At 36.3% G+C, this 13805-nt stretch overlaps 1 protein-coding gene across 1 annotated transcript in view; it reads right to left on the bottom strand.

Annotated features, from left to right (window-relative positions):
- LOC120594841 (uncharacterized protein FLJ43738-like) overlaps nt 1–13805 on the bottom strand; it is a 76046-nt gene that overhangs the window by 26024 nt on the left and 36217 nt on the right. The window contains exons 8-9 of the mRNA XM_039853000.1: nt 11129–11323; nt 8865–9162 (exon numbers count right to left, since the gene is read on the bottom strand). Coding sequence (XP_039708934.1) covers nt 8865–9162; nt 11129–11323 — 493 coding nt within the window. The remainder of the gene's footprint in view (nt 1–8864; nt 9163–11128; nt 11324–13805) is intronic.

The following is a 13805-nucleotide window of genomic DNA, read 5'->3' as shown; positions in this document are numbered from 1 at the left end:
GTTCTGGGTGAGTCAGTGATTGAGTGGTGAGTGATGAAGGCCAAGGACATTACTGTAGACTTTTGTAGACTTCATAAACACTGTACACATTGGCCAAATTAAATTTGTTTTTTAAAGTTTTCTTCACTAATAAACTAACCTTGAATTTAGTTAATATTATAATAACTATGTACGGTGACAGATGGATATTAGATTTATCGGGGAGATCACTTCGTAAGTTGTATAAATGTCTAATCATGTTGAACACCTGAAGATAATAAAATATTGTATGTAAACTATAATTGAAAAAAATAAAAAAATATGAGGCAATTATAAGCACAGCATTGGTGGATTGCTAGCTGAATCTTAACAGGTGGCCCCGGAGGGGTACAGGCTAGTGAACCTCTCTCAGGACTGTGCCACTGGACACTACTAAACAAAGTCACACTAATAAGACCCGGGAGACTTAGAAGCTTTGCTTAGTACATAGAAACAGACATGGAAAGGCAGCCAAAATGGGAAGACATAGAAGCAGAAACCATATGAGAGAACAGAACAGAGATCCAGGAATAATGGAGTCAAGCAATCTAATAGAAGCAGAGTTGAAAACACTGATCATAAAGATGCTCAATGAACTTAGGGGAAGTGTAAATAAATTCAGTGAGAACTTTTACAAAGAGATTTAAAAACATAGAAATGAAAATGGAAATTATAAAAGGAAGCCAGTCAGAAATGAAGAACACATTATCTGAGATGAAGAGTATATTAGAGGGAATAAACATTGTGGATAAAGAGGAGCATCAAACCACCAATACAGAGGATGGGGAAGCCAAAACAATCAGAATGGCAAGAAAAAAAGAAACAAAGATTAAATAATAATAATTTAAGGAACCTATGGAACATTATTAAATGTAAAAATATCCATGTCATAGGGATACTTAAAGGAAAACAAGAAGTTGAAGAGCTATTTGAAGAAATAATGATGGAAAACTTCCCTCCCCTAGTGAAGGAAATAGACATACAATTCCAGGAAGCTCAGAGAATCCCCCAAAAGAGGAACACAAAGAGGCCCACACAATATAGTGTATATTATAATTAAAATGCCAAAGGTTAAATACAAAGAGAACCTTAAAAGCAGCAAGAGAAAAGGAGTTAGTTACCTACAAGGGAGCACCCGTAAGACTGGCAGCTGATTTCTCAAAAGAAACTATGCAAGACAGAAGGGCTTAGTACAAAATATTCATTGTGATGAAAACCCAGAATCTATAATCAAGAAAGCCTTGTCTTCAGCCCTTGCTTTGACAACTCAGTGTCCCCTGTAAGTTCACGGTGTCTCTTGAGCAATTGACCCAGTGCTGGTGCTCAGAACGAGCAAGTCCATCACTGTGAAAGTCTACTTGTGGACAACGCCCCTTTAAGAGTCAAAGGACAGATAAAGAGCTTCCCAGACAAAAGTAAGCTAAGGGAATTTATCTACACCAAGCCAGTATTACAGGAAATGTTGGAGGGACTTCTTTAATAAGAAGAAAACATGTATCAAAAATAGGACTAAAGAATGCTAATAACTACATTCCTATCAACAAGTATCTCAAGTGGAAAAGCATTAAGTGCTCCAACCAAAAGATAGGGTGGCTGAATGGATTAGAAAAGAAGTCCCCTACATATGCTGCCTACAGGAGACTCACTTATGATTAAAAGACACAGTGAGTCTAAAAGGAAGGAGATGGGAAAATACATTGCCTTGATAGACCTAGAGGGTATTGCACTGAATGAATTAAGTCAGAGAAAGACAAATATCACATAATTTCATGTATATGTGGAATCTAAAGAACAAAACAAACAACAACAAAAATGAAAACAAACTCATAGATACAGAGAATATTTTGAGGGCTACTAGATGTTAGGTGAGTTGGGGGACAGCACAAAATGGCAAAGGTATTAAGAAGTACACATGGATAGTTACAAAATAGACATGGAGATATAAAGTGTAGCATAAGGAAAATAGTTAACAATGTAATAAATATGTAAAGGGGAAGGGGGTACTAGGTTTAGAGGGGTGATCATAGCATAGTGATTTAGATCTCTAATCACTATGCTGTACAACTGAAACTAATATATTATTGTATGTCAACTATAGCTGAAAAAAACTCATTGAATTGTACAATGAGAATATGAGCAACTAATTACCTATTATATTTCAATAAAGTTGGAAAAAGAAGAGTTTAACATATGCCTAGTCTATGACCCAGTAATTTTACTACTAGGTATATGTCCAAGAGGGATGAGTATACAGATCAAAGAGGATCTGTACAAAAATGTTAGCCGTAATAGCCGGCTCTCCCCCACCCCCCAAAAAGCCCTTAAAAAGCAACACAAGTGTAAATCAGTAGGAGAATACAGAACTAATTGCAGCATAATCACAATGGAAAACTCAGCAATAAACATGTTTGTAATAACAAATATTTATAAATATATATGTGTTAAAAAGAAGCCAAGGCAAAAATGTATGGTTCCATTATATGAAGTTTAACAACAAGCAAAACTAGTATGTTGGCAGAATTCTGGACAGTAGTTGACTGGGAAGGGATATAATACTTTATAGGATGAAAGAATTTTTCTACATCCTGATCTGAGTAATAATTTCACAGGTATACACACACACATGTATACTCACACATAGATAAAAATGAATCAAGCTGTACACTAAAGATTTATGCATTTTACTAACTTTAATGTATATATCTAGAAAATATTACCAGAGATAAAGAGGAACCTATAAAAGTTATAAAAGGATTGAGTCAATAGAATAAAACAGTCCTAAGTATGTGTATCTGTGTGTGTAACACATATGAAGCAAAACAGACACAGAAGAGGAGATAGAAAAAACTCCATAATCATATTTGGATATTTTAAAAGAATTCATCTAGTAACTGAAAGAAAAAACAATTTAAAGATAAGTAAGGATATAAAAGATTTGAAGAAAAGATAGTTGACATAACTGACACATATAGAACACTCTATCAGCAATTATAGTCTATACTTTTTTTCCAAGTATCCTGGAACATTTACCAGAACTGACATATGCTGAACCACAAACTTCAACAAAGGATAGAAATTATGCAAAATATATTCTTTGGTAACAATTAAATCAAGGTAGAACTCAATAACAAAAAGATATAGATAACTAAAGAATCCTAAAGTATTTAAAAATCAAACAATATACTATTAAATAACTCATGAAGAAGAAATGAAAATGAAAATTAGAAATATTTGAAAAGAGTTATAAAAATGATGTATAAAAACTTGGAGAATTTATGTTCATAGGAAATTTATAGCCCAAATGAATATATTATGATAAAATGATAAATGCCTGAAAATCAATTATCTAAACATCTATCTGAAGAAATTAGAAAAAGATGAAATTAAATCTAAAGAAAAAAAGTAGGAATAAACAAAAATCAATGAAATATAAGATACATGTACACTATGAAAATCAAAAAAGCAACAGAGGACATTAGTTCTTTGAAGAGAATAATAGATTCATAAATGCAATTTCAGTAAAGATCCCAATCACCCATAACAGACTTGTGCATAAATAGCAACTTCATCTGACATATTTGGCAGTATAGGTTATTGGGGGAAGGGATGGACTTTTAAGCAAAGTTGCTCTAGTTGGTCAGGAGGAAAATAAGACTTCTAGTAGGGTAGAGTAAGAAGCTCAATTCTTTCCTCAAAAACCAATGATAAAATGGGAAAAAAAATTAGCAAAAGCAACCACTGGAAATTGTCCAAAGTCATACAATAAACAGAAATATCTATTCATAATCTACTGAACTTCAGGTAAGAACTGTAGGAGTTAGTGTCATTCTTGTCACCCCAGTGCAGTTAGGGCAGTAATTATTCTAGAGTGAGGCAAGTCATGAATATCGGCAGCTGCACTACTCACTTGAGTGTAGGCTTACTTGATTGAGAATGGATCTTTTTAAACCCCATGTTCATGGTTAATTATAAGTAACAATAGCAATCTCAGCAGCAACCAAACAGGAAAGGCCACCTGCTCATTGAGCCTGAGGTTGGAGTCCTAGATGGGGCAAACAACAGGCTAGCAGATTAACCAGAATTTAATAGGAAGACACAGGAAATGAGATAGCCACAGAGGACCTTGATAAGCTTTTCATACATCCCTTTCTGACTGCCTGTCTGCATATGCAGAGGAGATGTGAGTGGGACCAGTGGAAAGTAAAAGAGCAGACTTTAAATATACTCCTCTGCTCATACACAGGTCTATTGATAAATATTGAAGCCTACTGGCTCAAAGTGTCTTAGCACAACTTCTGACCAATTATTGGCTAATCATCGACTGATGCAGACACAGAGGTGACCTCAACAAAGCTAGGCTTGAAAATAAAAAACAATGTAAAAAACAGATATCAGTAGGCACACATCACTGAGGAGACAGATTTCACAGATTTAGTGTAGGCAAATTACTAAATGATCACCACCACTCACACCCCCTCTGGGGAAAAATAATATAGAGTTGCTGTATTATATTTCAAATATCCAAATTTTTGACTAAAAATTAGGAGACATGCAAAGAAGTAGGAACATGTAAACCTTATTCAAGAAAATAAAGCAGTCAGTAGAAACTGAGTGAGTCTATCTGGTTGATTTAGCAGACAGACTTCAAAAACAGTTATTATTTAAAAAAAGAAAGAAAATTATTTCAAAAATTTAAGGAAAGTATATAATGAGTCAAGAAATAGAAAATCTGAATAAATAAATATTTTCAAAAAGAGCTAAATGAAAATTCTACAGTTGTAAACTATGGCAACTGAAATAAAAATTTATTAGAAGGACACAACAGCAGATTCAAGCTGACAGATAATCTTAACTTGAACATAGATCAATAGGTATGATCAGTCTGAAGAACAGAAACAGAATTTTAAAAAATTAACAGAGCCTCAAGACTTGGAGACATCATTAAGTGAACCAACATACATGTAATGGAAGTCTGAGAAGGGAGGAAGAGAAAAGAAAGCAGAAAATAATATTTGAAGAAATAAAGACAAGAAAGATTAATTTACCAATCTGGGGAAGCTCAATGAACCTTAAGTAGAATAAGTATAACAGAGATCCACATCTGGACATAATAGAGTCAAACAGCTAAAAGACAATGAGGAAATCTTGGAAACAGTAAGAAAATGACTTATGTACAGGGGAACAACAACATGATTAATGGCTAAATATTCATCAGAAACAATAGATAACAGAACACGTGGTAAATCAAAGTGCTGAAAAAAATTGTTGGTGAATACCGAGAATTCTACATCCAGCAAAAATTATCTTTCAAAAATGAAGGTAAAATAAATATATTCTTGGATAAAGACAGAATTTTTGGTAGTGACCTTCCTTATCACATATACTGAAGGAGGTCTTTAGAGTTGAGAAGAAATGACACCAGTTCGTAACTAGCATCTGTATAAATAAATATCACTGAAAAAGAAAAATATGTGGGTAAATAGAAAAGATTATATAAATAAAATTTTTCTTTCTTCTCTTAGCTTTTACTTTAAAAGACATTATTACCTAAAACAATAATTACAACATTATATTTTGGGGTTTGTTGCATATATGCAGTTATAAGAGGAAAATAATAGCATAAAGGAGAAGGAGATGAAATGGGACTATATTGTAAAATAATTTTTATATTTTATCCAAATAAAGCTAGTAATAATCTGAAGGAGATTATGATAAAATAAGATACATATTATAAAAGAATTCTAGAGAAACTACTAAGAAATATTTTTAAAGGTAAAAATCAATAAAGAAATTAAAATGATACACTAAAAATATATATTCAACACAAAAAGAGGCAGTAAAGGAGAAACAGGAACAAAATCATTTTGAAATATATAGGAAAAATGGAAAACCAAAGATATAAATCCAACCATATTAACCTTTATACATAAATGGACAAAGGCAGAGACTGTTCAACTGGATTAAAAAAAGATAGGATCCAACTACATGCTGTCTATAGAAGACACACTTTAGATGCAAAGGAACAAATAATTTGAAAGTCAAAGGGTAGGAAAAAATTGAAACTGAAAATACAAATAAATGGAAAGATATATTGCACTCAGAAAGAACAGATTAACATTGTTAAAACGTTCATACTACCCGAAACAATCTACAGAGTCAGTTCAATCCCTATCGAAATACCAATGGTATTTTTCACAAAACCAGAGAAAATTATCCTAAAATTCATATGGAAACACAAAAGATCCCAGATAGCCAAAACGACATGGAAAAAGAACAACAAAGTTGGAGGTGTTGTGCTACTTGATAGAAAACTATACTACAAGGCTACAGTAATCAAAACAGCATGATACTGGCATAACAGCAGATATATTGATCAATGGAACAGAATAGATAGCCCAGAAATAAATCCACACATATATGCTCACTTAATGTATTCAAAGAAGGCAAGGATATACAATGGGGTAAAGACAGTCTCTTCAATAAATAGTGCTGGGAAAATTGGACAGATACATGCAAAAAAAAAAAATCTGGACCACCTTCTTACACCGTTTATAGGAATAGACTCAAAATGGATTAGAGACTTAAATGTAACACCCCAAACCATAAAACTTCTAGAAGAAAACAGGCAGTAAACGCTCTGATATTGCTAACAGTAATTTCTTTTCAGATATATCTCCTCAGGCAAGGGAAACAAACAAAAATTAAACAAATGGGACTACATCAAACTAAAAAGTTTTTATATAGAAAAGGAAGCCATAAACAAAACAAAAAGGCAACTGACTGAATGGGAGAAGATATTCACTTATGGCACATCTGATAAGAGGTTAATATCCAAAATACATAAGGAACTCAAACAACTCAACAACAACAACAATAACAATTAAACTAACAATCTAATTTAAAAATAGGCAGAAGACCTGAACACATATTTCTCCAAAGAGGAAATATGAATGGTTAATAGACATGAAAAGATGTTTGAGGTCACTAATCATCAGATAAATGCTAATTAAAACCACAATGAGCTATCACCTGACACTTGTCAGAATGGCAATCATAAATAAATCAAAGAACAAGTGTTGATGAGGATGTGAAAAGGGAACCCTCATACACTGTTGGTGGGATTGCAAATTGGTACAGCCACTATGGAAAACAGTTTAGAGGTTTCTCAAAAAATTAAAAATGGATATACTTTTTGACCCAGCAATTGTACTTCTGGGTATTTATCCAAAGAAAACCAAAACAATAATTCGTAAAGTTCTATGCATCCCTATGTTCATGGCAGCACAATTTACAATAGCCAAGACATGGAAGCAACCTAAATGTCTATCAACGGATGGCTGGATAAAGAAGTTATGGCATATATATATGGCATATGTATATATAAATATATATATATATATATATATATATATATATATATATATATATATATATATATATATATATATACATACATATGCCATAACTATGGCATAACTATATATATATATATGCCATATATATATATATATGCCATATATATATGCCATAAAGAAGTTATGGCATATATATATATGGCATATATATATATAATGGAATATTACTCACCCATAAAAAATGAAATCTCACCATTTGCAATGACATGGATGGGCCCAGAGGTTATTATGCTGAGTGAAATAAGTCAGACAGAGAAAGTTAAATACCATATCATTTCACTTATATGCAGAATCTGAGAAAAAAACTAATCAAAAACAGACTCACAAATATAGAGAATAATCTGGTGATGGCCAGAGGGACAGGGAATAGGGTCCTGGGAGAAAGGAGTGAAGGGTTAAAGAAGTACAAATTAGTAGTTGATAGATGGTCACGGGTATGGGGAGCACAGCATAGGGAATGCAGTTGCATTAATGTAATGGCTAGGTGGAGAGCCAGAGGAGAGAAAGAGCAATTAGGGTGATCGTTTTATAAACTACATAAATGTCTAACCAATATGCAGTATACTTGAAACTAATAATAAAATAAAATTTAAAAGAAAAAGAAAAACTTTCTAAGAAGATTAATAAATCTAAAAACTGGTTTCTTAAAAAACTAAAAACTTAAACACTAAAGGAAAAAACTTCTTCATTGGTTATACAAAGAATGCACACATACAAAGTTTACACACTTCCAAGGCTCCCCCCCCGCTTTTTGTTACTAGAAATTGGGGTGGGGTCGGGTGAGGTGGGCAGCTTCATACAGACCACTGGCAGCCAACTTCAAGACATATCTTGGATGTTGGTGTTTTGTCTTTTTGGTTGGTATGTGATGAAGAAGGTTCTCCTTAGCCATTCAAGCCACATAACAACCTGCCTTCCATCACCTCATCAGCTTCTCAGTCTCCTACTCTCTTTCTCTTACATTTTCTCATGCAGTTTATCATTTAGTTTGTCATGCATTTCTCTCCTGTGTTACTTGGACATCTCATAACATCCATGCCCTTAGTAGCTTAAGCAAGATGTCACACACATGCATGCACATGTGAACACACACACACACACACACACACACACACACACACACACACACACACACTAGTTCTTCCTCAAAGATGAACTCTGGGGCCAAGGTAATATACCTAAGAGCATTTCTTTCACTTTAGGATGGATGCCAGAGCTGGGAGCGAGTGCTGCTGGCATGGTTCTTCCCTGCACCAAGTACCTACTGCCCATCCTGCCTGGGATCCCAGGGCAGGAGAGTAGACACAGGCTAGAGGCAGATGTTCCACTCAAGAATTGGTCATCTTCCTGATATCTCCTGGCGTGTAACTAGACAGCCCAGGTAGGGCAAAGGCCTGGGTCCTTTGATCCCGGATTGGAGAGAGTGCCTACCTGAATCAGATTGTGCTTCTGGCCCTTATTCTTCATCATCACAGTGTTCCGCCACTGCAGGTACTTCTCTTGGTGGGCAAGGATCTCACAAGTGAGGGTGGAATTCCGACTTCGGAAGTCCTCAAGATTGGGGGCAGGATGAGGTGGTATGGCCAAAAGTTTTCCATCTGTAAGTTCTTCTTGTGAAATGGGCAACCCAAACTCTTGGCTCAAGTCTTTGATCATGGTGGAAGAAGGCAGTAGGTCTCTTGTGATTACCTCCCTGAGCTTGGTGCTGTGATGGCAGATACAGTAGATTCTAAAAAACAGAAGAGCAACCTTACTCAGACTCACGTACGTTGCAAGAGAGGTCAAGCCATCTCCATTTTACAAGAGGAAATGAAAGCTTAGAGAGATTGATTATTTGGTCCCAGGTCAAAGAGCTTGTATACAAGGAGCTTAGAGTCAGTCAGTGAGCCACAAAGGGGAAGGCCTGCTTCTCTCTGTCCTCCCGGCCCACAGAAGTTAAAGGCTTCTTACCTCCTGCTCTGATTATTTTTCTGCTACTGTGGTCTTATTCCATGCCTCTCACCAACTACTGGGAAGAAGCCCCAACAAACTGGCTGTCAAGGGCATTGATTTCGGAGTTCCTGCTCCAAGAGGAGAGTGTTATGCACACAGCTTCATATCTTAACACAGATCAAGGAGTGAGTGGTCATGCCTTCTTCCACCCCAAGGACTCCCCCTCATTGCCTTTTCATGCGGTATAGTGTGCATCAGGCACTTGATTCATTCTGATGCCCGCGAAAATATGTGTGGGGTGTTATTTTTGCTGCTTGCTGTCTCTGCTGCTTCTGAGGTCTGATGTGAGGTGGATGACTAAAGATAGTGAACTCTGCTTCTCTGCTTCTCACTAGCTGAGTACCCTGAGCCACCAACTTGGCCTTTCTGAACTTCTGTTTCCTGACATTTCAGACAGGAATAAATTAGCCATAATGGATATAACTACCTAGGATGCAGAGAGCACTTAATAAATAGCAGTTTTTTCCCCCTTCTTCTAATAGAATCCTCCAGCTACTTTCTATCATCCACTAGGAGGGGCAGGGTCCACCCTCCTGCAATTGACTACCATGGCTGTGAATATCCAAATGCTCCTGTACCTCTCCAACATGAGCCTCCTGCTGTGTCCCTTCCTGACTTGCAGCTTTGGCTGCTGTTTTGAGGTTACCCAATTTGTACCTGCCCAGTCCCTTGGGTGCATGGAGGGTTAGGGAATAAAAGAAAAGCCTCCTCAGCTCTGACTGAGTTTTCTTTTTCCACATCCCTCGTATTCTCTTCTTTTCTCTCTCTCTTTTCTGCCTTTACCCTCTCTTCTAGGTCAGATCTATTGTTGGCTTTAAAAATATAGATATTTTATACCTCTTGCCCCAAACTGGCAGCAAATGGATTGTACATCTGCTGCTTCTCAAGGTTAGCCTTTCCTGATCTTATGAAAGAACCAGCCACTGCCCTTTACTGCACTACTGAGTCTGGCATAGACTAGCTATGGTCTCAGTGTACCTCACTGCACTCTTCTTTGTCAGTCTTTACCTCTATACAGGGTCTGCTTCTCTTGGCGCTCCTCTTACAGTAGGCACTAGAAAGTGGCCATTCTATACACAAATGGAGGAGCTCCACAGGAAAACATGAGCAGAGCAACCCAGAAGGAGTACACAGCTTCCAAGTGCTTGCCACTGAAGGTCTGGGAGTTCACTAGCATTGGAGCAGAAGAAACAGCACAGGCAAAAGGGTGCAAGCAGTGCAAGATCCAGATATTTGGAGAATGGTTTTCTGAGGAATAGGGAGAGAGGGTGGAGCAGGAGATTCAGGGAGAAGCAGACAGAAAAGCAAACAATTGATTGAGCGAAAAAGCTTTGATAGCCTGGTAGATCTTGCGTATTCAGTCCTTACTGTTTCCCTATAATTAACTGAAAAAATGGGTTTCTCACTGCTCAGGCTATTCTAGGCTATTCCCCAAGTACAGCAGATAAAGTTATGTGACATGTGTTTGAATAAACTGTCTTCATTTCACCAATATGTTTCTCAGACTCTCTTGGGAGAACATGTGGAATAGTGGGAATGTTATAGGCTTGGGGTCTCTTGAAACTGCACTCTACTTCTGGCTCAGCTTCTTTGGGCATAAAGAATAATAAAAACAGCATCTCCAAAGGACACTCTGCTGCCCACAATGGCCACCACAAGGCAGGCTGGCAGCTTCTATTCCTGTAGCAGTCTGGGGAGCACACCTGGTCAGGGCCTGGAAAGCCTTCTGTGGCACTGAGTTGCGAATGTAGAGTGCTGCGTGCTTCATGAGCTGTGACAGCGGCTTGAAGAGGTGCACGTGGTACAGGATGGTCTCAAGGTCTGCATAGAGGCGGTGTTGAAACAGCAGCTGAGAGTTGTAGAGCACCTTGTATTTCCCATGTTCTGATTTGGTAATTCTGCAAGAGAAGGCCACAGGACAGGGCCTTAACATTGCTCTGCAGGCTCTTGGAATACTGTGTGATTTAGCTCTGGTTGGCAGGGCTTTTGTACCTTTAAAAATGCTGAAACCAGCCTTGACTTGCCCATGCCCACTGCCTTCCCCTAATCCTCCCCTAATTCTCATTTTGCATGCTGGCTATACCAGACTGGCAATTTCTAAACACACCCTGCTATGCCACCCCCTGTGTTTGGCACATGTTGTTCTCACACCTTGTTGAATCTGGTGAAGTCTACACATATCCTGCATAACCTCCTGGTGGATCTGTGTGTTTTGGAGATTCTTCTTTCGTGAAGTATGTGTTCAAGTCTTTTGCTCATTCTTCTACTGGGATGTTTTTTGTTATTTTCTTATTGATTCACAGGCATTTTTATATGTTCAGCATACTAGCTCCACACATTGCAAATATTTTTTTTTTCTGCTTGTGGCCTGCGTTTTCACAATTTTTATGGTCTCTTTCGATGGACAGAAGTTATTAACTTTAATATGACCAAATCTATCATTCTTTTCCTTTATTTTTTTGTACTTCTATCTTACTCAAGCAATATTTCTTTATTCTAAGGTCATGAATATATTCTCCTATATTATCATCTAAAACCTTTACAATATTACTTTTCAAAAATAGATTTTTTTTTCTGGTGAAATCTGAGTAAGACCAGGTACTCATGGTCTAGTTAATTGTACTGTCCACCAATAAGGCATGTCAGATGTCACCATTGAGAGAAACTGAGTATTGGGTACATGGGACTTCTTTATAATATTTTGCAACATACTATAAGTCTACAAGTATTTAAAATAGGTTTTAAATCCACTTGGAACTCATTTTCATGAATTGTGTGAGCTAGGAAATTAGGATACTATCAGTAATTTAGGAATTCTTCAAATTGGTAAAAGACATCTATGAAACCCTACACCTAACTTCATATGTAATGGGGAAATATCAAATGCCTTCCACCAAAAATATGAAACAAGGCAATGATGGTACCATTTTTATATAAAATAATACTACAAGTCCTAGCCAGCACACTAAGGAAGACATACAGTTTGGAAAGGAAGAAATTAAATTCCCTATTTGTAGATGACATGATGGTCTATGTATAAAATCTCAAGGAATCTACCAAAAACAAATAAACTAACAAGCACATATTCCTCAAACCTTGAATTATAAAGCTCATCTCCTACGTAAGCTGCAGAATCTATAAAAAGAAATTTCTTTGTATTTCTTTATACAAGTGGTGAACACTTGGAAACTGAAATTAAAAATATAATACAATTTTAAATAACTTAAAAAATAAAATTCTTAGATATAAATCTACCAAGACATATTAAGAATGTATATGTTGAAAACTACAAAATCTTGATGAAAGAAATTAAAGATCTAAATAAATGAAGAAACATATCATATTCATGTACTGAAAGACTTGCCATAGCAATAATGTCAGTTCTTCCCAAATGATACATAGGGTTAGCACAGTTTCTATCAACATTCTAGCAAGACTTTTTGTACATGTAGACAGTCTATTGTGCAATTTAAACGAAAATGCAAATGAACCAGAATAGCTAAAACAATTTTGGAAAAAAAAATAAAGTGAAATGAATCACTTTTCTTGACTTTGATTATATAGCTACAGTGATCAAGACTGTGTGGAACGGAATAGAGAACCCAGAGATAGATCAATACATTTATGACCCACTGATTTTTGATAAAGATGCAAAAGCAATTCCATAAAGGAAGATAGTATTTTCAAAAAATGGTGCTTTAGTAATTGGATATGCAAGGGCAAAAAAACTAAAACACAACAACAACAAATTTAACCTAGATTCCAGCTCAAGATGGTGATATAGTAAGATCCCGAACTCACTTCTCACAAACACATCAAATCTATAGCTACAGATGGAACAGTTTTCTCTGGGGGAAAATAAACTCTAAAAACTAGCTGAGCAACCCCTATACAAAGGGCAAACAAGAAAAAGCCACATAGAAGCAGATAGAAAAGGCTGATATAATCTCACCATAAAACCCACTTCCAGCACAGCAAACCACTGTGTGAAGGAAACTCAAAACCAGATCTTTGTCTTGAAGAGTGAAGTATTCTTACTCCACATTGGGCACCTCAGCTTTTAAGACTGGTATCTGAGAGATGAGACCACAAAACATTTAGCTTTGAAAATCATTGAGCCTCACTCCCACAAAATCTGCGAGTCTGTGGCAAACTGGGGAAAATAATGGTTTTTAAAGGGCTTGTGCCCAGATTCAATTGCCCTAGGCCCCAGTGCAGAAGCATCTCTTTGAAAAGTACCCAGACTATATAGAGACTTATTTGCTAATTTTAAAGCACTTCTTGTCTGGGAAGCACTTTACTTCTCTTTTGACTCTAAATGATAGCTTTGCTGGGTAGAGTAACCTTGGTTGTAGGTCCTTACTTTTCATCACTTTGAAT

This window comes from Pteropus medius, unplaced genomic scaffold (assembly GCF_902729225.1).
Source record: "Pteropus medius unplaced genomic scaffold, Ma_sr-lr_union100, whole genome shotgun sequence".
Taxonomy (NCBI): Eukaryota; Metazoa; Chordata; class Mammalia; order Chiroptera; family Pteropodidae; genus Pteropus; species Pteropus medius.
The sequence above is the reverse complement of the archived record's forward strand: the minus strand, read 5'-3'. Positions and strand labels throughout refer to the sequence as shown.